At 42.8% G+C, this 25,762-nt stretch overlaps 1 protein-coding gene across 2 annotated transcripts in view; it reads right to left on the bottom strand.

Annotated features, from left to right (window-relative positions):
* LOC143486733 (uncharacterized) overlaps positions 1 to 25,762 on the bottom strand; it is a 99,451-nt gene that overhangs the window by 62,662 nt on the left and 11,027 nt on the right. For both annotated transcript variants that reach the window (XM_076986123.1, XM_076986125.1), the window contains exons 2-7: positions 25,295 to 25,343; positions 23,171 to 23,521; positions 22,755 to 23,030; positions 22,474 to 22,575; positions 18,588 to 18,623; positions 17,980 to 18,175 (exon numbers count right to left, since the gene is read on the bottom strand). In XM_076986123.1, coding sequence (XP_076842238.1) covers positions 17,980 to 18,175; positions 18,588 to 18,623; positions 22,474 to 22,575; positions 22,755 to 23,030; positions 23,171 to 23,521; positions 25,295 to 25,343 — 1,010 coding nt within the window. The remainder of the gene's footprint in view (positions 1 to 17,979; positions 18,176 to 18,587; positions 18,624 to 22,473; positions 22,576 to 22,754; positions 23,031 to 23,170; positions 23,522 to 25,294; positions 25,344 to 25,762) is intronic.

The raw sequence follows: 25,762 nt of genomic DNA, 5'->3' as shown, positions 1-25,762 counted from the left end.
TAATAGTTCTTTTTACTTGCTTTCTTATGTTTACTTTCTTCTCACGGAGATATAGTGTGTTTGTACTCATATCCTATGGATATTTTTAATACTAATGAGCAGCCTGGAGCTATATTTCTCAATTATTCGAGAGAGGAACTGCTGGGATTGAGAACAATGGGGCGATGCGGAAACCGACATCCCATTCCGGAGGAGCTAAGGAGGAGAGCCCGAGGAAGCAAGGCCGGTGCTAAGCTAAAGGCTAGGCTATCCGACAATCGGAGGCGCTACAAACCACCTATTCCCTCCGTTATCATGGGGAATGTGAACTCGCTACCTAATAAGGTTGATGAGCTGTCCGCACTAATCAATCAGCGGATTTACCGTGAGTGCAGCTTGCTTATCTTTACGGAGTCATGGCTAACTGAGCTAATACCGGATGCTAACGTGGACCTGCTTGGCTTCACTGCTGTGAGAGCGGACAGAGACAAAAAATCATGCGGGAAAAGCAAAGGTGGGGGGTTGATCATCTATGTTAACAATCGCTGGTGTCACCCCGGTCATATATCTGTAAAGATAGTCTTATGCTGTTCGGATCTGGAGTTACTAGCTGTTAGCTGCCGGCCCTACTATGTTCCACGAGAATACAGTCATGTGATCGCTCTCTGTGTTTACATTCCACCGAGGGCGGACGCAGCCGCAGCATGTGAGCACATTCACTTAGCGACTGCAAAATTACAGACACAGCACCCTGATGCATTTATCTTAATTTCTGGGGACTTTAATCATGCTACTCTGGACTCTACACTGCCTGCATTTTATCAGAACGTGGACTGTCCAACAAGAAACAACAGGACAATAGACCTCCTATATGCTAATGTAAAAGAGGCATACAGAGTCACAGCCCTGCCCCCCCTGGGGAAGTCGGACCACGCTCTACTACATGCACAGCCTATGTACACCCCCCTCGTTCAAAGGCTGCCTCCAACTACCAGAACCACCAGGAAGTGGACCCCAGAAATGGAAGAAGAGCTGAGGGACTGTTACAGTAACACAGACTGGGATGTTCTTCTCAATTCTCACTGTGAAGACATCGAGACGATGACACACTGTCTGACAGATTATATTAACTTCTGTACAGATGTGGTCTCCCCCATAAAAACCGTGCGATGCTACCCCAACAACAAGCCATGGGTCACACAGAAAGTTAAGGCTGCAATCAACACAAAAAAAGCTGCCTTTAGAAACGGGAACCGGGAGGCGATGAGAGCAGCACAAAAGGATCTAAAACACTGTGTGAGGGAAGCCAAAGATAGCTACAGGAGGAAGATTGAGCAGAAGCTTGCAGATAACAACATGAGAGAGGTATGGAATGGTCTCAAAAACATCACAGGCCATAACACCAAGACGAGAGCGGGGGAGGGGACTGTGGATAGAGTGAATGAGTTGAACATCTTCTTCAACAGATTTAACCAGGCCACGTCCTCCTCAACCCCCCATTCACTACAGCCATCTCCCCTCTCTTCATTATCACACCCTCCTCCAGATACTGCAGCAGGCAACCCCACCCCCAACTATCCTCCCACCACAGCAACTTCAACTCTGACCTTAACACAACACCTACACAACACAACCACAACACAGACCTCAGCAAACATCACTTCAGACCAAGTCAGGAAACAACTAAGGAAGCTCCACCCCAAAAAAGCGCCTGGACCTGACATGGTATTACCTCGTGTACTGAAGAACTGTGCTGATGAACTGTGTGAACCGCTACAACGTGTCTTCAATCTCAGCCTGCAGCTGGGAAAAGTGCCCACCATATGGAAAACTTCATGTATAGTTCCTGTTCCCAAAAAGAACAGACCCAGTGAACTGAATGATTTTAGACCTGTGGCACTAACATCGCACATTATGAAGACGTTTGAGCGGCTCCTCCTCTGCCTCCTCAGTCCCCAGATACAACATGCTCAGGATGGACTGCAGTTTGCTTACCGGGCAGGTGTTGGCGTGGATGACGCCATCCTCTACCTACTACACAGAGCACATTCACACCTGGACAATAAGAACACAGTGAGGATTCTTTTTCTGGACTTCTCAAGTGCTTTTAACACCATTCAGCCTATTTTACTCCAGGATAAGCTGAACAGGATGTGTGTGGACCCCTGCCTGGTTGTCTGGATCATCAGCTACCTCACTAACAGGCCACAGTATGTCAAGATGGTGGACATCACGTCTGACACTGTGATCAGCAGCATAGGAGCACCTCAAGGCACGGTGCTGGCCCCTCTTCTCTTCACCCTCTACACTGCTGACTTCTGGTACAACTCCGAGCTGTGTCACATCCAGAAGTTTGCAGATGACACAGCCATCGTCGGGTGTATCAGGGATGACAGGGAGGAGGAGTACAGGAGCCTAGTGAAGGATTTTGCAACCTGGTGCAATGCAAACCACCTACAGCTCAACACCACAAAAACCAAAGAGCTGGTCATCGACTTCAGGAAGTCTAGAACCAAGCCACGACCGATCATGGTAGGAGGGGATGAGGTGGAGATGGTTGCATCATACAAGTACCTGGGGTTGTGGCTGAACAATAAACTGGACTGGTCTTGCAATACAGAGCAACTGTGCAAAAAGGGACAGAGCAGGATGTATTTTCTCAGGAAGATTCGGTCCTTCAACATATGCAGAAAACTCCTGCTGACTTTCTACCAGACGGTAGTGGCCAGTGTCCTGTTCTACACCGTGGTCTGCTGGGGGGGCAGTATATCCAAGAAGGACTCTTCCAGGATAGAAAAACTGATCAGGCGGGCAGGATCTGTTGTCGGCACTAGGCTGGACTCTCTGGTGACGGTAGCAGAAAAAAGGACACTGAACAAACTACTGGACATCCTGGATAACACCAGTCACCCATTGCACACGGTCATCATACAACAGAGGAGTCTGTTTAGTGACAGACTACTACTTCCCAGGTGCAGGACTAATAGACTCAAACACTCTTTTGTCCCTCAGGCCATCAAACTATACAACTCCTCTCTGGGAACGAGGGGGAAGGAGTTAATAGGTGGATGTTCCAATGGGTAGACTGAGAATGTTTGGGAATCAGCTGAGCTGATCACCTATAAACTGGGCTATGTGTAATATGATGACACAATTTAATCAATCAGTTCATCCAAATCACAATACCTCATAATGGGCTATGTGCAATTGCATCCTCTTATCCTTTTATACATTGCCGTTTTTTCTTAGTTTATGTTTATTATTATTACTGTTATTATTATTATTATTATTATGTTGTGTGCTTAATCTTGTTTTAGTGATATTTTTAAATTGTAATACTACCTTGTTAACATTATGGTACTGTAACGCTGCTACTGGAAAAATACAATTTCCTGAAGGGATCCGTCCCAAGGGATAAATAAAGCTCTATCTATCTATCTATCTATCTATTCCCACTTTTGTGACCCCATTTTGTTTCTCTTTCACTCAGACAATAAAATATTCCAATACAGTGAGGACATGCACCTAAGACGAAAATTTCAGACCCCTCCGTGAATAAAAATGGTCTAAATTGTCTAAAGTGGGGCATAGCCACAATAGTGTAGCTTTCTCCCCAAATGAGGGAGTGGCAGACTGAGTGGATAATTGTATGTGAGTGCTCTGTTGAGAACATTTCAACTTTATTGTATATATTTCTAAACTTACATCATGTCCTCTGTAGCTTCTGCTCTCAGCCAGGCCCTCTGACTGCCTCTCTCACCTTATGCATGTCTCCTGCACAACAATGCAGCTGGGGGATGGGCAGACACACTCAGGACCAGCTTACACACTTTTGCATGACCTTTTTTGAGGTGGATCAACACAATTAATTTGGTAATTTTTTTCAAAAATTGTTATTTTGAACCCACTTATCTTTTTTAGAAGAAAAACATTACTAACATTACAACATTTCTACCTGAGCCTGCCAAAAGCCAGTGCTGAGGTATTTTGGATCATGAGGCCATGAGGCCATCCTTTGTCATGCAGCCACTTCTAGGTAGACGGGGGGATGGGTGATAGTGTGAGCTATGTTGATCCATTGACTCAGACGGAGAAGAAAAGACCCTTTCAGAGAAATCTGAACTTTAGCTATTTTGACCAATAATCATGTCACCTTTTGCAGTGAGAAAAAAATCCAAAATTAGTACAAAGGAGGCAGACTTGAGATGTTTTGAAATTATAGTTCAAATAATGTCTGTGTCAGTTTTATAATAAAGAGAAAGATGACTGTAGCCACCTACATGTGGATGAAAATTCATGTCACCACACATTTCACTTACTCTGTTGACTGAGAAGCAAGGATAGCAAAGGTTTCCAGTACACAGCAGGCTTTTGACATGATCCTGGAGGGGCCGTGGTCGGGTGGGGTTCCCTGGTCTTTCTCTGCCTGCCTCTGGCCTCTGGGGCCTTGCTAATAAGTACATTCTGTACATTTATCCTATGTTGCACTTACATAAACACACACACTCACACACACATACATCAGTCATTTGTGCTGTATGTCTTACTTTCTGCTCTTCATTTAGTAGCAGAAGTTGGTGAATCATTTGAGCTGTTTTTTCTGCTCTTCTGTCTTTTCCCTTTTTACTTTCTCTCCCCCTCTTTTCTCTCCTGTCCTGTATGGTTCACCTAACCCCAATTGTTTTTATCACTATTGTACTGTATTATACAGAATTGTTTTCTTTTACATGAAACTGTTTTCTTTCTTACATGAAAACAAAGTTGTCCTCCAAAGGTGAAAGGGTGGAGGTGGGCCAAAAAAAAAAGTTTGAAAAGCCCATATGAAGCAATTTTCAAGCCTAGGGTCACAAACGTCACACACAACACATTGTTAGTTTTCAGAGAGTAGTGAAAATCTGTAGTAGTGATATCTCTTTTGGTAAGATTTCCTAAATTTCCTATTTTTGTTTGCTGGTTATGGCTGTATTTGGAAGAGACACACTGCAAAATCTTGATCTTGATAAGTTAAAATTGCTCAATAATATTATTCTATTTCAAGTAGCTGAGGGATTTTTGTATACATTTATGTAAAAACATTTTTACCTATTAGCAGTTTTTCAAAAGACAAAACTACTTAAAATAAGGTTAAAAATATCAGAGCCATTTTGACTAATCAATATGCCTCCTATATGCCATTATAATTCAAATATTATGTTTGTGTCAATTTCACATTATTTCAACCTTTCACAAATCAAATCTCAAACATGGTTCTGTAGATGAGGAGACTTCATGCAAGAGATCTTGCACAGTCTCATATGGCAGCCAAGGAGGTCCAAGCTTTCAGCAGCAACCACCCATACCTGACACACGCCTCATTTACATAACACTGGAGGCAAGTTCAGCTCTTCTCCCCCCTGCTGATTCCTCAGGCAATGGGCACTTTTGCAAATGAATGGATGTTAATTGGAGCCACCAGAGGTGTCAGTTTGGACTAAGGTTCTTTGGACCCTCTTTAGGGACTTCAGGGGGGTGGTTGAAATTTCAGGGACTTCTAGTTTAAATTGCTTCCAGAACCGAGCAGTTCGAGATAGGAGCACGGGTCTGGAACGGATTAAACTCGTATCTCGAGGTACCACTGTATATAAATAAATTTGACTTTGACTTTGCAGGTGGGGACCACAGACCACTTCTCAGTACCTATGCTTTCTGGCTGATGTTTTGGTCACTTTTGAATGTTGGTGGTCCTTTCACACTCGTGGTAGCATGAGACGGACTCTACAACCCACACAAGTGGCTCAGGTAGTGCAGCTCATCCAGGATGGCACATCAATGCGAGCTGTGGCAAGAAGGTTTGCTGTGTCTGTCAGCGTAGTGTCCAGAGGCTGGAGGCGCTACCAGGAGACAGGCCAGTACACCAGGAGACGTGGAGGAGGCCGTAGGAGGGCAACAACCCAGCAGCAGGACCGCTACCTCCGCCTTTGTGCAAGAAGGAACAGGAGGAGCACTGCCAGAGCCCTGCAAAATGACCTCCAGCAGGCCACAAATGTGCATGTGTCTGCACAAACGGTTAGAAACAGACTCCATGAGGATGGTATGAGGGCCCGACGTCCACAGATGGGGGTTGTGCTCACAGCCCAACACCATGCAGGACGCTTGGCATTTGCCAGAGAACACCAGGATTGGCAAATTCGCTACTGGCGCCTTGTGGTCTTCACAGATGAAAGCAGGTTCACACTGAGCATGTGACAGACGTGAGAGTCTGGAGACGCCGTGGAGAGCGATCTGCTGCCTAAAACATCCTTCAGCATGACCGGTTTGACAGTGGGTCAGTAATGGTGTGGGGTGGCATTTCTTTGGAGGGCCGCACAGCCCTCCATGTGCTCACCAGAGGTAGCCTAACTGCCATTAGGTACCGAGATGAGATCCTCAGACCCCTTGTGAGATCATATGCTGGTGCGGTTGGCCCTGGGTTCCTCCTAATGCAGGACAATGCTAGACCTCATGTGGCTGGAGTGTGTCAGCAGTTCCTGCAAGATGAAGGCATTGAAGCTATGGACTGGCCCGCCCGTTCCCCAGACCTGAATCCGATTGAGCACATCTGGGACATCATGTCTCGCTCCATCCACCAACGTCCACAGACTGTCCAGGAGTTGGCGGATGCTTTAGTCCAAGTCTGGGAGGAGATCCCTTAGGAGACCATCCGCCACCTCATCAGGAGCATGCCCAGGCGTTGTAGGGAGGTCATACAGGCACATGGAGGCCACACACAATACTGAGCCTCATTTTGACTTGTTTTAAGGACATTACATCAAAGTTGGATCAGCCTGTAGTGTGTTTTTCCACTTTAATTTTATGTGTGGCTCCAAATCAAGGCCTCCATTGGTTAATAAATTTGATTTCCATTGATGATTTTTGTGTGATTTTGTTGTCAGCACATTCAACTTTGTACAGAACAAAGTATTCAATGAGAATATTTCATTCATTCAGATCTAGGATGTGTTATTTGAGTGTTCCCTTTATTTTTTTTGAGCAGTGTAATTTTTTACTGTAATACAAATAGTTACTTTTCCTGGTAACGAGTTACTTTTATTATAGAGTAATTCAGTTACTAACTCAGTTACTTTTTTGAACAAGTAGTGAGTAACTATAACTAATTACTTTTAAAAAGTAACGTTCCCAACACTGGTAGCCAGTCAGGTAGATGACAGTCTCTCAGGTAGATAACAGTCTCTCATAGATAACAGGTCAGCTATGGAGTCAGGACTAGACCACTCTGGAATCTGCACAAGATAACTGAAATTTCAAAATGCTCGAAACGTAACGAGCTTTAGTCAATTAAAACAAAAACATGCATGCACAAACCTGCTGACGGCCTACAACACCAAATTAATGATGAACAACAAACCTGATACCCGGGCACTGAAGAAACAGTGCGTAACTAACAACTCGGAGGAGGCGAACACATGCGCAATAGAGAGCAGGTCGTATTTTCAGACTCAACTATTTTTACATTATCTGCCTCCGTTGGCTCAACCGCGCTGACACAGATGGCAGCAAGATGGCGAGGAATGACGAACAGACCAGTGTAGAACCAAAACACACACGCTGATGTACTAATAAAACTCTAGAATCCATACAGGACACACGAAACACACAATAAGACTAAACAGACTAGAACTCAAACAAGACTTAAACCATATTCTCAATAATTATCGACCTATATTTAACCTTCCTTTTCTTAGCAAAATAATTGAAAAAGTTGAATGATTATCTTAAACTAAACCAAATAAATGACTTTTCAGTCTGGTATCAGAGCTCTCCACAACACTGAAACAGCACTAGTTAAAGTAGAAAATGACCTGAGATTGAATAAAGATGCAGGCAAACTCTGTCCTTGTTCAAGGATTTAAGTGCCACTTTTGACACTGTTGATCATCCTTTTGAATCATCCATCTTGTTGACAGCATTTTGTACATTATTGATTACGTTAAAACATAACTAGTCTACGGGAAAAGGTAAGAAAGAAAATTGTCTTCACATTGTGTTCACAGAAAACCTCAATATGAGGATTCACTTCACATTCAAGGGGAACATGGAAAAGAAGAGAAAAGGGGTGAAGTTCCATCTACTGCTCTGGGGTTTGGATCTCTTAACACTAGACACAGCATGCTTCATTAACATTCTTATACCTACAGCTTCAACTCTTCTGGGAAGGCTGTCCACAAGGTTTAAGAGTGTGTTTATGGGGATTTTTTACCATTCTTCCAGAAGCACATTAATGATGTCACATACTGATGTTGGATGAGACGGTCTGGCTCTCAGTCTCCACTCTAACTCATCCCAAAGGTGTTCTATCAGGTTTAGGTCAGGACTCAGTCAGTTGGGAGCATGGAAGTGTCCAAAATGTCTTATGCTGAAGCATTCAGATCCTTTCACTGGAACTAAGGGGCCAAGCCCAGCTCCTTAAAAAACAACACCACACCATAATCCCCCCTCCACCAAACTTTATACTTGGCACAGTGCAGTCAGACAAGTACCATTATCTTGGCAACTGCCAAACCCAAACTCATCCATCAGATTGGCAGATGGAGAAGCACGATTCATCACACCAGAGAACGTGCCTCCAGTGCTCCAGTGGCGGTGTGTTTTACACCACTACATCTGATGCTTTGCATCGTACTTTGTGATGTATGGCTTGGATGTGCACTGTTCTTGAACTAATCTGAAGGCCACATGAAGTTTAGATGTCTGTAGTGACTGAATCTGCAGAAAGTTGGCGACCTCTTCGCACTATGCACTTCAGCATCCGCTGACCCTGTTCCATCAGTTTACGTGTCCTACCACTTTGTGGCTGAATTGATGTCGTTCCCAAACGCTTCCATTTTCTTATAATACAGCTGACAGTTGACTGTGGAATATTTAGGAGTGAGGAAATTTCACGACTGGATTTGTTGCACAGGTGGCATCCTATCACAGTTCCACACTGGAATTCACTGAGCTCCTGAGAGCGACCCATTCTTTCACAAATGCTTGTAAAAACAGTCTGCATGCCTAGGTGCTTAATTTTATACATCTGTGGCCATGGAAGTGATTTTGGTATTCTGGTAATTTGGATGGGTGAGTGAATACTTTTGGCAATATAGTGTATGTCAGTAGACATGTATGTGCACACAGCTCCTTTACCAATTGGAGAATAAACCTTTGTTTGCTCAGGTTAACCTGCAATGTGAACAATGTGTGCGCTACAGGTCAATGATGGGTGTAGGAGGTTGTGGAACACTGTTACAGGCCAGTCACATATCAATGCCACACTTAGTGGTAGTGTCATAGGAAACAGCCTCATTTCTTTGTGCAATTATCGGTTGAAACTGTCTGATGCATTGTGCTCAGTATGCATATATGTGATTTTTCTAACCTGCAACACCTGAGTTTAATCGCTGTGATGAGATGTTGGCTGGTTCAGTTCAGTTCAACTCTCCGATATCACAGCGTGAACGAACCAGAGACAAGAATTCCCCTGGCGCTGTGGGAACACGGAAGTCTCGTCGCACTCCTGTTGAGCGCAACGTGTCTGCCCGGCTTGTTGATCACTACAGGGAGGAGCAACCTGTAGTGCAAGTCGCGGGCAGACGGAACGAGTGCACAGACGAGCGTTGGCTTAACCCTCGGTTGGCTCTCGATGACTACTGCGAGCTCCCAACGCCTCAGAGGAGGCGGAGCCGTCGCAGAGAGATCCACCGAGAGGCTTGTGTGTCTGTGTATTCTTCCAGGCTCTCCCAAGACCCCGTGGAAGACGACCTACTGCCTCTGATCCCGCCAGCTACTCCACACAACACCCCCAAGAATTTTTTGGGGGGGCGTAGTGGCCACGTCGGCTTGGCGGCTCTGCGCCCGAGCGCATCTCCTCACCTCAGCGGCCTGCTCCCGCGACCCGGAGGAGGTCAACGACGCCCCCTGTTCCCGCGACCCAGAAGGGGTCAACCACGCCCCCTGTTCCCGCGACCCGGAAGGGGTCAGCCACGCCTCCTGTTCCCGCGACCCGGAAGGGGTCAACCACGCCTCCTGTTCCCACGACCCGGATGGGGTCGCCGCCGGTTCCTGTCCCCGCTGCCCGTCTGCCGGCCACGCCTGTTCCCCAGGAGACTGTGCTGCCCACGTATGGGCATGGACTGAATGTACTCCCTACACCGCCCTGTGTTCCTGTCTCTATTCCCATGTTCCCCTTGCTCCCATGTCCTGTCCCTGGTTTTGTGTTGGTTCCTATCCCTGTGGTTGTGTCTGTTCAGGTTTGTGTTCCTGTTACTGTGTCGGTGTCTAGTGGTGTCGTCTCTGTTCCGGTCCCCTGTGTCTGTTCCCCAGATTATTACCCATCTTGTTCCTGTCCCCGTGTCTGTTGTTCTTGGTATGTTCGCCTCTGTGTTGGCCTCTGCCCTGTCCCCTGGCCCCACTCCCGTGTCTGTTCCCAGTCCTGTCCTTTCCAGTCCGAGAAGCCTCTCGCTGCAGCCTGCAGGAAGGCGGAGTTGGACATCCAACCCCGCCCACATCCAACTCCACCCTCTTCTCAAGTCCGAAGCCACGCCCATGTTACGTTCGAAACTCGGACTGTTTTTGCTCCCAGTAAACAGAACTTCCAGATTTTAATTAGTTTAACAGTTTTAACAAGAAAAACACTCACATGTTATTGATCAAAATGTATGTTTTTCTTTATTATCCCACATGAATAATTTAAGTCTTAGAACAATCTTTTTAGATTTTTCTTGAATAGTTTAATTGACAGTTCTGAATATGTACAGGAAATACAAATGATTGAAATTACATTACTCTCTTACCCAAAGGTACAGCAATAAAATAAATATTAATGTAGCAACAGTGGTTGTAAAGTTCCTTTACAACTTTACTAAAACAAGGCACAGGGAAAGGCACATGATAAGACACTGAGCCATCGTCAGTGTCCCTGGGGTGCGTGGTGGCAACATCATAATGTGCTTAGCCATTAGTCAGAATAGTGTTCATCGTGCCACTCTTGGTCTCTACAACACTGCCATATCACTAGAGTTGCTCAAGTGTGTCGCCATTTGCGAAAGTGGGCTGGGCTGCTTGAGTACACTAAACACCAACATTACTATTACACCCAGTGCTTAATTTGTAAATCAAACGATGCCGGAACGCAAACAGCGACATGAGACAAGGGGTCACTGAGGCCAACAATGTCACCGGATCGCACACAAAGCCCAACGCTTAGGCGCACAAATGTCAAAATAACAAGCCAATTCGTACATATATAAATTATTTTTAAATTATTTACGTGTGTTTTATAAGTGTTTTAAGTACAGAAGTGCATTTTAAGTGCATTTTCAAGTACTTTAGCCTAAATTCCAGCACTTTTCAAATCTGAAACACAAAGCAACATTAAAATTGGTCAGGTAAATGTTCCTTCCCCTGTTTTTGAGGGGTGTTTCTTTATACTACCACATATCGTTTCAGGAGGACACTAAAAAATGTGACGCGCGCGATGTGTGCGGAGTCGCGCGCTACGGTCACTCACGAAAGTATAACTAGGTTTATGGGAGACAAGGAAAGGCATAGCTAAAAAGGAGAGCTCTTATGTGATTTAGGAATGTGGATTTTGTGTTTAAAAATGTCTTTTAAAGAATTATTTGTTCAATTAATTGGTTCAACGCAGACAGATTTCTTCATAACTTATAATTGGTAGGCTTGAAAGTTACCGGATCGAGGCAGACAGTTCCCGGAATGCACCCTTCAAAATGAAAGAGTTTCCAGATCCTGTTCCGGCAGGATCCAGCTCAAATTAAGCCCTGATTACACCCCTTCTCCATTACCAACATTACCAACATTACCAACATACCCCTTCTCTATCACCAACATTATCAGTAAACAGTAAACATTACCATTTTAATTGTGTACTTAGTAGCAGGGTTGCCAACTCTCACGCACTGAGCGTGAGACACACGCATTTGACCGTCTTCACACGCTCTCACGCCACACATCCGATTTCTCACGCCAAAAAAATCTATTTACCTCTTATCTACATCTATGATTCAATGAGTTACTAGTTCGCTCTGGCGCCAACCACCCGCGAGCGATAGATCTAGGGATGCACCGAAATGAAAATTCCTAGCCGAAACCGAAAACCGAAAATGAGGAAACCAAGGCCGAAAGCCGAAAACCGAAACACCGAAATACATTATGCCAATTATTAGTAACATTGGATTTATGGCTAACCTCACTAAAATCAAGGCATTGCTATTCAAAGAATAAATCAACTACAAAATTTGATTTGAAAATATTTATTTAGCACTGACATTACAGTAATGCATATTATAAAATAAAATTAGTGGTGGGCCGTTAACGGCGATACCGCTGACAACGGCCGACCACTAATTAAATTAAACTCGCTTGCAGACCGTTTTTATCTGAGAGGATAAATATATGTATTTTATACGAGTTAAATTTAATTATAACTGACTGGCCTGAAAGATAAATATAAATTCTCTCATAAAAACGTGACGCGAGTTGCAACAACATTAAACAGCTCAGGTAAACACACTTCTGAGAAATGTCGTCTGCTCGGCAAAACATAACGGGGCTCAATGTGCTCTATTAGCCTACGAAATCCCTACGACAGAGAACGGCTGATCGTCTAAGGCAACGAGTTCCATAATTTTTGGTGTAATGTCCTCGGCGCCATCACTGGAAAACTTTTTTGCTAGCTTTATCCAAATAAGCGCGTGCAGGTGGCGATTTTTGCTTGCGTCATCACAGCACATTGTTTCGGCCGTGTTGTTTCGGTGATGAAAGTATTTCGGCCGAAAACCGAAAATGCAAATTTAAGCCATTTCGACCGAAAATTTTCGGTGGCCGAATTTTCGGTGCATCCCTAGATAGATCGCGATATAATACTTAATTTGTGTCCATTTTACATCCCCCCGTCAACATTTTACGTTCGCCACCCAATAAATAAAAATAATGAATAACATACGTGGAACAATACACAAAGTAAACGAGGTATGTGTAATTTAAGCGCAACGACGTGTCTCTTGAACACTTGTGAGTTATTATGCATATTTTCAAGTGCCACACAGTTATTCTCGAATGAAGAAGTAGTGGGTTGGCGCACGAGAGCGCATTAGAGGGTGGAGTTGGATGTGGGCGGGGTTGGATGTCCAACTCCGCCTTCCCGCAGGCTGCAGCGAGACATACTTGTCCAGTCATACTTGCTCCTGTGCCTGGCCCTGTCGTTCTCCCTTTGTCCCTTGTCATGTCGCATCCACGCCCAGCTCCTGGCCTGCCTCCGCATATCCTGTCCCTGCCATGCCCCAGGTTCCATGTCCTGTCTTGCCCGGTCCTGTCCCTCTGGTCTGTCCTGTGTCCGCTGTCCCTGTACCTCGCCGTGTGCCGTGGTTCCCTGTCTTGTCCTAGTCTGGTTCCCTGTCCTGTCTGCCCTTGCGTGCCCCGAAGTGGCACGCTTTGAGGGGGGGGGTTATGTCACGTAGGGCTACGCCCCCTCTCCTAGCTGTCACTCCGGGTTCCCTTGTGTCTGTGTTCCTTGCCCGTTCATCCCGCCCTGCTCGTCTGTCTCTATGGTTTCCCATTGACTTCCATGCCCTTGTCATCATTGTTATCACCTGGTCCTAGTTTAGTCCTGTGTATTTATAGTCCTTATATTTCCCATGTCTGGTTATCGGTTGTTTTGTGCTATGCATGTAACTCTGTTCATGTTCACTGGCTCTTGTGTTTGTATTCGTGTTTCCCGTTTGTTTCAGCCTGTTCTGTTTTCCCTGCCTGGTTTTTGTGAGTACTCCTTGTGTTATTATGTCATTGCTTGTTCAATGTTCGGACTCCCTCAACGACCTGACCCGCACTATCCTTTTTGACTCAGAGTTTGGAATTTCCTTGAATAAATCTCGCTCTCCTCAGCATTTGTCTCCGCCTCCCTGTTCTGCCCCGCGCAGAACGTTACACTTCACTACCTACCTAACCATTGAGACTGTGTCTGTTAGTCGTGGCAGATATAGGAATAACAGGGTCATATGTTTTAAAAATCTAATAAAAATTAAATGAAATAATCAACATGAAATGAGCAGCAATATTAAGCTAAGGCTAGGACTTTTAAACATTAGATCGCTTGCATCAAAAGCTGTGATAGTAAACGAAATAATCTCAGATAACAGACTAAATGCACTCTGTTTAAAAGAGACATAGGCTAGAGTAAACTAATATGCAAGTTTTAATGAAGCAGCTCCGTCTGGATACAGTTATGTTCATCAGCCCCGTATCACAGGGCGTGTAGGTGGAGTAGCCACAATATATGACACAGATAAAGGTTTTACTGTAAAACCAACCACCTCTATTAACTCATTCGAGGCTTTGATAGGTGAAATAGGCAATAATCTCATAGGCAATAAAACTAAGCTTAAACTAGTGACCATCTATCCTCCGCTGGGTCCTTACTCAGAATTACTTCAGGAATTTGCTGAAGAATTAGTCTTAACCATTGAAAGATTTGTAATTGTGAGTGATTTCAACATTCATTATGAAAAATGAATCAGACCCACTGAAAACCGCGTTCGATTCCATCCTAGACTCAGAAGGTATAGCCCAAAATGTGACAGGGCCTACTCACCGCTGTAAACACACCTTAGACTTGATACTTACTTACGGATTAAACACAGAACATTTGGCAATCATCCCCCAAAATGACACCATTTCAGATCATTCCCTACTAATATAGCCGCAAGCGGCGATAGGCGGGTTCACACACAAATAGGCATTTTGGCCTCAATAAGCAAAAGTCAGCCCAAAAAGTTCCTTTAGACCTAAAAGTGAAAAGAAGCTGTTTGGGTTTGGCCAGTGTGTGCTCTACAGATATGTGTGATGGCATCTGCGTGTGTCAGAAAAGGAGACACAGAAATAGCACATCTGGCTAGGGCTGCATCTATGTGAACAGTATAGAAAGGCCTGCATGCGTCTATACATGATTGGGCCTGTATATTACCGACAGAGAGAGATTGAGGGAGCCAGAGACTATGCTTTGTTAATTCACTCCTTGCACACCTAGCACGCATAACATGACTGCCCATGTATTCAAAGTATGAATGTAGTCTGCAAAGCCTGGCATTACATGACTGACATGACTGGCATGACTGAAATGAAATAACTGGCATGACTGGACTGACATGACTGGCAGAAAATGACTGACATAACTGATATAACTGACATGACTGGACTGATATGACTGGCATGACTGGACTGACTGATATGACTGACATATACTATACATATACTATAGATATGCATACAAACTATACATACATTTAGGTAGAAGTGTGTATGTGTGTGGTAGTGTATGTACTCAAACTATGACAACATATACTAATACATATACTTACATAAGCATACATAGAAACTATACATACATATAGGTATAAAGGTGTGTGTGTCTGTTTGTGTGTCTCATAAAAAAGAAGCCAAATATTAGTTTGTATGAGCATGTGTTAGTCACTGAGATATGGGTGGGTATGGCTAGGAAATTGTCACTGTGAATGCTATAGGAAGGCCTGCTTGCATCTGTATGTGTGTGTGCCTGTTTAATAGACAGAGAGATCTAGGTAGCCAGAGCAATGTTTACTTAGGGCACAGAGATGGGAGGGGGAATGTGGGTGAGAGTGTGAGAGAGACTGAGTGTGTGTGAGTTTCAGCCTGCGTGCGTGTGAGAGGGAGAAGGTGACAGAGGGACTTTACATGCATTTTTATGCATTGTATATTATATTGCACTGTAGAGCCATACAATAACCGATTTGGATGAAACTTGGCAAATTTGTTCAGGATGAGATTGTGAATGGGCTTGTGCATTTTGGTCAGAATTGGATAAAATATGAAAGAGCTTCTAGAATATGAATATTATATGTATCGATGCTGTCCATTAAAAAAATATTTAGCAGGTATAAGTGGCCTAAGATCCAAAATCTTTGGATAGTTTTTTATTTCACACTCTGTAGAGTATTATAAGACTTTGCTTGACATGATGGTATGAAAATTCTAGGAGGAGTATGAAAAGTGATGATTTCAAACTATTATTAACTGTAAATAAACTGTGCATTTTTTAATAGGACATGTAATGGGAAAGTTGTTCGCAGTACTGCAAGGAATCAAAAGAGTCCAATTGCATGTTCCCAAGTGGAATTATGTAGGGGATATACTTGCTTTTTTTGCAATAGCGCCCCCCAGTGGCCAATCGACACCCGGCTGGAGTATGTCATAGGGGGTGTGCACTTACCCACACACAAGAGGTTTCGTGCAGATTGACCAATGGTAAGCCTGTCAAACGCGTGCCGATCACTGATTGGCCGATTACATCAGCCATTTTGGATGTATGGCATGTCTACTTTAGGACCTGGTTCCCAGAGGCCCATAGATTATGTCTGTCAAGTTTCATGTGGATCGGCCAATCTGAGTGCATGGGGCAAATTTTTGCATGTTATAGCGCCCCCTAGCAGGTGAGGTATGGCAACCTTTGCGAGCTGCCCCAGACCCTCAGGAGGAAGCTGTCTGTGAAGTGTCATCTCATTGCATGCAAGTTTTCTTCAGTTAGAGCTCCATAAGCGCAAAATTTACAATTGAGTTTACGCCCCCGCATTTGGCTTATACTGACTAGGTAGTGAGGAAATTAGCATTTTGGCTATATTTTAAAGCTCAGACTCTTCTGAACGTTTTGATACCACATATGTGCACGTATGTGAAAAATCCATGGACTAGTTCGCGCTCAAAGATGTGTGTGATTTTGCACATTATGCAAATTAACTCGAAATCTAAGTGGGCGGAGCTTAATGGTTGTATATTAATTGTCCTATTGAATTTAGTCAAGGAATGTATAGGAACTGGAATTTTGGTTCTAGGACCTACGGTGTAGGAGATATGGACAAAAAGTCAACATGGTCTGCTATAGCGCCACCATCAGGCCAATTTGTGTCCCTGTATGGGAATCTGGTCCTTGGAGTTAACTGAACCTTTTTGCCAAGTTTGGGGTTTCTAGGCATTACGGTCTAGGCTGCACAATACGTTTTAGGTCAAAAAATGGGAAAAAGAATAATAAGAAGAAAGAAAGAAAAATCCTAACAATTACAAATAGGGTTCCCACACTGTGTGTGAACCCTAAATATGAAATAACTTTATACGATGTACATCAGATGCGCCATATAAAAACCACACGCACCATCACATCCGACACAGCAGAAACATTTATGTCAACATGTGTTGTGAAAAGCGCTATACAAATAAATTTGATTTGATTTGATTTCTTCCTTTACCCAGGAAAAGGTTCCATCAAACCCATCAAACACAACATGATGTTTAAGGACAACCAGCCGTTCTGCTGCATCTTTCCCTAGATGGGGATTTGCGTTGTGGATATATTTGGTCTCAACATCAGCGGCCAACCAGAATTGAATCCGCAATTTTTTTGGGTTTATTGCCCATGTACAGTTGCTCTTCCACAGGTAATACTGTTTTTCACAAATTTATTGAATATCTCAGAGATCATGGCCCTTGTGTTCTTGTCATCAAAGCGGAGATAGTGCATGATATCTCTGAATGTCTGTCTAGACATTGTCTCTTTGAAAATGGGATTTCCCAAGTCAACACACCAGTATTCATCCAGTTTCATGCTTTTACTGGCTGTTATACCTCTCAAATAAACGAGACCCACAAATGCTGTCAGTTTATCAGCTGTTATGAGGAAGAGGACGGACAACAGGGAGAGCGCTCGGTAAGTGTGTTCAGAGCATTCGTGTTAAGTGTGTATGGAGCTCTCACCACGCGCAATTCATAAAGGTGTTATAACTGCTGGCTGTATTCTACTGAACAACCAATCATTTCTCCATAATGGAGAAATAACATTTATTCTTGTGCACTCTTGCATGGACACACACACACACACACACACACACACACACACACACACACAGTTAAAGCTCTAATCAGGTCAGTAATGAAAATACTCACTGTGCTTTTCTGCAGGCGTAGACCACTTTCTGCAGCTTCAGAAAACACTCCTCTGATGGGTCATATTTCCTCAGATCAAACTCCTCCAGAACCTCTTCTGAAGTTAACAGTTTGTGTTCCACATATTTCCACTGAGCATCAGTTAAGTTCTTCCAATGGAGAAGATATTTACCTTCTCTCTTCAGACACATGTCAGCTACACACACAAGAGAGAGTGATGGTGAAGTTCACACACACAAGAGAGAGTGATGGTTAAGTTCACACACACAAGAGAGAGTGATGGTTAAGTTCACACACACTGATGGGTCTGAACTACAGATTCTCATCATGGCACTACAGACACTACATGGCACTACAGACCAATTGTAATGGAGCAACCATCATTTTACTGAAATATAATCATGAATTGTAATGCGTGCATACACACACACACACACACACACACACACACACACACACACACACACACACACAGTTACATGTACATAACACTGGAGTTCTTATATCAGGATCTACACTGAAACATGTGGTATGTTACAGGTAACATCAGATTCTCTGGCAAAATGAATAGGCCATACTAAAGAAAGACAGAAGTAACTTAAGCTCACCTGTCTGCTTTTCTTTTAACCATTTTCTCAGTTTATCTGGAAACAGAGAAATGTAACATCAGTCGTGTTTTATTGTATAGGTGTCTAAATAAAGGGTGTTCAACCACACATGCCATTTCTGAACAGCCCCATGGAACAGACTGATTTTACTAACAAAGCTAGAAAGATAACAGAACCACTTACAATCTCATTAGTACAGAGATTTATTGTAATAGTGTGTAAATAAGTTGCAATTGAAAATCTTATTAACATACTGTAACATTCTAGCATCAGATAATATCATGGGAGGACACAATTGTGGGGAAGATGAGACCTTATTAGTCAGATCAGGAAGCTCAGGAGGGGAGAACAGAGACAAACTACCTACACGTAAACTGTGTGTAAGGGTGGACCAAATACACAGAGTGACAAATACAGTCTGTGTGAATGTGTGTTTTAGGTAGTGGTTGGCCGTTAACGGTGTAAACGGCGGTCGTTAATTTGATACTCTTATCGGGCGATATAAAAATTATTGCCGTTAATCTATTCTTAAAGTTGGGTTGGGAACTGGGTCAAAATGGGTAAGCAAACTATGATGACTTTCAACTTGATAATTTAGCTTGGCTGTATTCCTAACCAAATTGTACAGTAGGGGCGAGAACGAGTTTTTAAACCTGTGAATTACAAATTGTACGTGTTTTTATATGGATGCAGCCACAAAGTCACCAGGTTTGCTTCATGGAAAATTCATTTTTACTAACGTATAAAATGTTACCGGAACGGAGCTCGGAGTGGTCGTTTTCTGCATGGTCCTCGCGCTAGATTCGTCGCTATTTAAATATTTCTTTTTAACCCTTAAAACTACAGAGGACCAAAACTGACTTTTGAAAATTACGTCCGTGAGGTTAAATGTACTAAATGTTGGCTTACTTTTCAAATATCATGTTTAGCTGAATAAACATGTTATTTAATGTACAGTATGTAGGCTTACAAATTCATGTTTAACTGAATAAACCGTTGAATACGAGTAGCCTACATTTTATTGAGCATGTTTTTTTTTCTTCAAGTATCAAAGTAGAACAGCTTCCTCAGCCGGGTTTCCATCCAAACCTTTCGAAAAAATAATGCGCAATTTCCAAGTTTCGGCAGAAAAAAATGCGAATTAAGCCTTAAATGATGCATTTTGGAAACAGGAGATGAGCCCCTGGTCTAATGCACCCTCTGTATTAAGAAACCCTATCTCAAAAACTGACTTTTAGTCATTACTTGGGTAGCACGCATATGAGCCATTTTAATATAGATTAATCTAGATTAATCTAGATTAATTTCAAGATTTCAGTGAGATTAATCTAGATTAAAAAAATTAATCTATGCCCACCCCTAGTTTTAAGTGTAATGTTCTACGCGGGGCAGAACAGGGAGGCGGACACAAACGCTGAGGAGAGCAAGATTTATTCAAGGAAATTCCATAATCAGGGTCGTAATAACTGGCGCAGGTCATATTGGGAGGGCAGTCCATACATGAAATATACACAGGCATGACACGAACAGGAAAAACAACAAGGCAGGCAAACCAGGGGAGAACAGGCAAAACACACGGAGGACGGGAAATACAAAAGAGCAAACTCACGTAATGACAATGAACAGGATTAAACAAAAAGACCGATACGGACATGGGAGACACAGGGACTTTTATACACAGAACTAAACTAGGGACAGGTGATGACAATGACACAGGGGCGTGGTAACAAATGAGGAATCATCAAAACCAACGAGCAGGGCGGGACAAACAGGCAGGGAACACAGACATGAGGGAACCCAGAGTGACAGCTACGAGAGGGGGCGTTGCCTTACATGACATTAAGTGAGGTATAAAATGAGTAAGCGTAATACACTGACAGTAACAGCTACTCTAAAGTGTTTTAGCACAAACCAAACTGGATCATTAAATTCAAGGCTGGAAAAGGAACACACTAAAGGTTTAAAGGTTAAGTGGGAAGCGTTTGAAATCTGGGAAAAATAAGCCGAAATTCAAGCATACAAGTCACAGTAAAAACTAAAGGATGAAGTTCAGATAGAACTTCAACCTCTCCAGTCTGTTGAGTGTCTTACAGATGCTGACCCACAGTGATCCAGATCTCCACCACCAGATCTCCCCGAGACTTCACCGGTGGTCCAACCAGCGACATCGTACATCACAGAGACCACCATCATCTCCTGGGCCTTTGACACATCTGACCAGCCCAGAGGCATCTCACACCAGATCACAGACTGCACAGACCACAGCACAGGCTACAAGCCAAGAGATGCTGCTCTAATCCCTGAGACGGCGCTCTAATCCCAGAGACGGCGCTCTAATCCCAGAGACGGCGCTCTAATCCCAGAGACGGCGCTCTAATCCCAGAGACGGTGCTCTAATCTGCCTCCGCCACCACCTCTGGAAGAACTGCCTCTGCTCAACAGCCACAACTGACCAAGTGACCTGAGGAGGACCAACCAGTGATGGTTATGAGAACAGGGACATTAACAAAAGGAGGACAAAAGGGGACAAAAGTTTGGGATCAAGCTGGAAGTGTTTCGCAGAGGATTCAAGCTAACGTCACTTGAGCTGCAAAGGTTCTTGAACCTAAAACAGTGACCGGACGTGACAAAAATTCGGCTGTTAATCAACACGGGCTGGGTGAAAGAGGGTACCGTCTCTTATTGGCAAATGATGCAGGAGTTGGCAACAGAAATTCATAATGCCTTTCCTATCAGGATGGGTATGTCTAAAATCTCCAGTTGCAAACAGACCAACAAGGAAATGACTCTACAGTACCTGAATAGTCTCACACAAGTGCATGATGCTCACTGTGGAATGGACAAGCCCGACAACATCAAAAAGGGGTTATCACACCATATTAGCCAAATAGTCTACCTAACAAACTGAGACCAGAGATATTAAAAATGTTAAAGAAAACATGCATAAGTTGGTAAACGGGACTTACTTCATACTTTATTATTTTTCATAAGTAATATGTAGACATATAACACGTTGATTACCATTTATGCTTTTCTTATTTGTCTCTCTCCCTGTATCTCCCATGTTCTCACCCTTGTGTTAAACCATGTACGTGAGTTTGTTTTTAAAGGTGCCCTTTTCTCTCTCCACTGCTCCACCTCTCTGGATGGTAGACAGTGTTGTTTCAACTCAGACACTAGATATTCACTCACCAAGGTTAAAGCTTCATTCACAGAAGGGGTTCTTTTATCACTACCTATTCTCTCAGTTATTCCCCATCTGGGGGTGATTTCAGGAGGGCCTTTGCCACAGCTGATACATCCTGTTTTGATGAAGGCTTCAATACATTTGGAGAACATGTCTACTATTACTAGACAGTTCTTCCCCTCAGCTGGGCTCAGTTCAATTAAATCCATTTGTAGGTGTTTAAAGGGAAGGTCAGACACCAGGTGGGTTCTGTGGCATCTTCTCTTATTCATGGCACATATCATACATCGCTCACAAAATATGGGAGTAATTTGTGAAGCCTTTTAGTGAACCAGTGTTGTGCTATGCTATCATACATCCAAAAAAAAATCCCAAAAATTGCTTAAAATGTATGTAGATCTATGACATTAAAATAATAACGCCTCATCTGCTAACTGTGGTTTAATGTCAGAACCAGCAGGTCCATTTGTTGTAATATCTGTTTCTGTGATGCTGATCTGGAGTCAGTAACTCCAGTGATTATGTTGTCATGGAGACATAAGCCATATGCACGTTTGAGGTGTAAATCAGACACATTTAATCATTTAATGATCAGCTCTAAGGTTCTGGTGAACTGGATCTTAATCTGAGACCCTTCTAGTACAGACAGATATGAGGACTGAGGTGTAGGATTATAGTGAGAGACAGATACTGGTTTACCTCTCCTTCTATAATATAGGACACCTCCCACGAGTGCTGACAGCAGGATCAGTATAATTGGAACAGTGATGGCAGCTGTGTAGTCAGGTTTGGGTAAATGTCCTGAACACAATGATAAAGATTCAGATTAAAGATCCATGTGTGTAGACAAAGACTGTTTCAAGAAAGATGGATAAAAATAATACATTATAAGCAATTATAAAAACATTCTCTCATATAAATATACTGACTACTTTGGTCATTACTTTGATACTTCTGAACGTTTTCAGTAGTGTCATTACCAGTGATGTCGATCTGTTCCTCCTTCTTGATCTCCCCCAGTTTCACTCTGCAGATGTAGATGTTGGTGTTACTCTTGTGTGCAGTCAGGCTGCGTCTCACATAAAACCCTCCAACATCTTCACATGACTCTTTAACTCCAGCATCCAGTTCAGCTCCTTCACTGTTCAACCACTGGAGATCAGGAACAGGCCACCAGCCTCGAGATTCACACTGTAGAAGAACCCCACCTGAGACACCAATACCCAGGACGCTGATCTCTGGGGTTCCTCCAGTAGCTGTGGGTTAAAATACGAAAATCTGAAACAGGATCATCCTGGTTCTGTTTACATACACACTTATTCAAACAGGACCTTTTACTGTAAAGTATGATGGAGGATACCCTCAATTATTATGTTTATACTATAATGATTTTTACCTTCAATTTTAAGTAGAACACTGATATGATCTCTCCATTGGGCAGAATCAACCTGACATCTGTACTGTCCTCCATCAGACACTTGAACTTTCTTCAGGAGCAGTGAGGTGTTGCCATACTGTAGTTCCTCTATAAACAGAGATGTTCTGTTCATGTATGAAGGATCCTGATCAGTCTGGTCTTGTTTATTCTTATAGTGATGCACCAGTTTGTCTCCTTGATCCTGTCTGGTCCACTTCACTTCCATGTCCACAGCACTCATGTGTGGTTTGAGTGAACACGGCAGAGTGACGTCAGAACCAGGAGCAGCAACAACAACACCTCCACCCTCCAGATCAAACCTCTGAGCTCCTGTAAGGAGAAACACCACCATGATGGATGTTCACATTCACTCCACACATTACACACATCTCCATGTCTGATGTATAGAGGTGATGTCACATCATGTGTTTAAAGGACATGTGGGTGAATATTCTCATGATCCAGGTGTCATAAAGGTAAACACTGATTTTGCAGGTAAACAGAGCCAGTTCTCCAGCTGTTACTCAGACTGTAGTGTTAAACAGGTAGGTAAACAGTGCAGGTAAACAGTGTATATATGTGTGTATGTATACATGAAGCATTTGTTCAGAGTATACCAGACTCTGTGTGGTCTGTGGTCAGCTGGGTTGTGATTGTATCATAGTGTATTACAGTGTGTTATTTATTGTGTTGTCATGGTAATGGGAAGTAGGGAACTCGATGACATTTAATTTAACCTTGTTTTGTCTCTGTGTTTGTTTTAGGGAGTCAGGCAAACATTTTTGTTGTTTCTTTGTTTGTTTATTCACTGTATATAGTTAAGTTAGCTGCTTTTGTTTTATTAACCTGTTTTGATTATTATTTGTCCTGGTCGGTTTCTAAAATCCTCGAGCAGTATGATACCATAATACTCTCATAACTATATTAAACACAGTCAACACTTATGATACCATAATACTCTCATAACTATCTTAAACACAGTCAACACTTATGATACCCATAATACTCTCATAACAATATTAAACATGGTCAACACTTATGATACCCATAATACTCTCATAACTATATTAAACACGGTCAACACTTATGATACCCATAATACTCTCATAACTATATTAAACACAGTCAACACTTATGATACCCATAATACTCTCATAACTATATTAAACACAGTCAACACTTATGATACCATAATACTCTGATAACTATATTAAACACAGTCAACACTTATGATACCCATAATACTCTCATAACCATATTAAACACAGTCAATACGTATGATACCATAATACTCTGATAACTATATTAAACACAGTCAACACTTATGATACCCATAATACTCTCATAACTATATTAAACACAGTCAATTCTTATGATACCCATAATACTCTCATAACTATATTAAACAGTCAACACTTATGATACCCATAATACTCTAATAACTATATTAAACACAGTCAACACTTATGATACCCATAATACTCTCATAACTATATTAAACACAATCCGTCTCTTATCTTGCTCCTGTTATGTGTTAAATATAAAACTCTACAAATAAACAGCTACAGATGCACTGATCGATCAGCCGGTAACTGGAACTGGCTGGTTTCTCACATGGTCGGTCATAACCAGTAACCAGCTGGTCAGTCTCATTAAACTGATTCTGTGCTGGTCACATTTACACTTGTTCACCACACGGGGGCGACAGTGGCACAAACACAGCCACACATGAATAGCACAGTGACTACATTAGGCTTATATATCTACATAAAGATGCTTTGATTTCCTATTTGTATTACCTGGTGTAGTAAAAATTTGGCTTCTTATTTGGAGATTTGTGAAACGGTTTGTCATATAATATTTTATTCTCATATAGAGCTTTTCTAAATCCCAACGATGGTCATTAGTAGAGAACACATTACCTAGTTCACATTTTTATGTTAAGAAGTAAGAAGTTTTTATTAACGGAAAAGTTAAACAATGTTTCTGTATGATGTCATTTATAATTCTTAAAAAGAAAAAAAATCTGAATCAGCTAGACATGTAAACAAATCAGAAACTGAAATTGTTTGACTGAATGTCTTATGATGGAGGTTACAGTACCTGAGAGAGACCAGTGGAGGAACAGAACCATCACCCAGACACTCTCCATCTGTGTAAGAGAACCACACAGTGACATGCCACTTCAAATACATTCAACTCACTCACAACGGAATATAACAAACTTACATTTAAACAGAATTGAAAACTGAAAGCGCAGGAGTTTTGTCCTGAACTCCAAGTCACCAGCAGGTGTCACTGTTTGCCCTCTCCCTGTCAGCCACTACAGCACAATTAAGATGGTGGACATAATTGTGTAGAGGGGTGTGTTTTATTACTGATATACAGACCAGAGAACCTACAAGGGTCAGACTCCCCACACACACACTGGAACAGAGTGAGAGCAACGAGTCATAGTGACTGATCGGAACTGTGTGTGTGTGTGTGTGTGTGTGTGTGTGTGTGTGTGTGTGTGTGTGTGTGTGTGTGTGTGTGTGTGTGTGTGAGTTATCACTGGTGTGGTGTGGTGGT

Source organism: Brachyhypopomus gauderio, unplaced genomic scaffold (assembly GCF_052324685.1).
Source record: "Brachyhypopomus gauderio isolate BG-103 unplaced genomic scaffold, BGAUD_0.2 sc45, whole genome shotgun sequence".
NCBI lineage: Eukaryota > Metazoa > Chordata > Actinopteri > Gymnotiformes > Hypopomidae > Brachyhypopomus > Brachyhypopomus gauderio.
The sequence above is the reverse complement of the archived record's forward strand: the minus strand, read 5'-3'. Positions and strand labels throughout refer to the sequence as shown.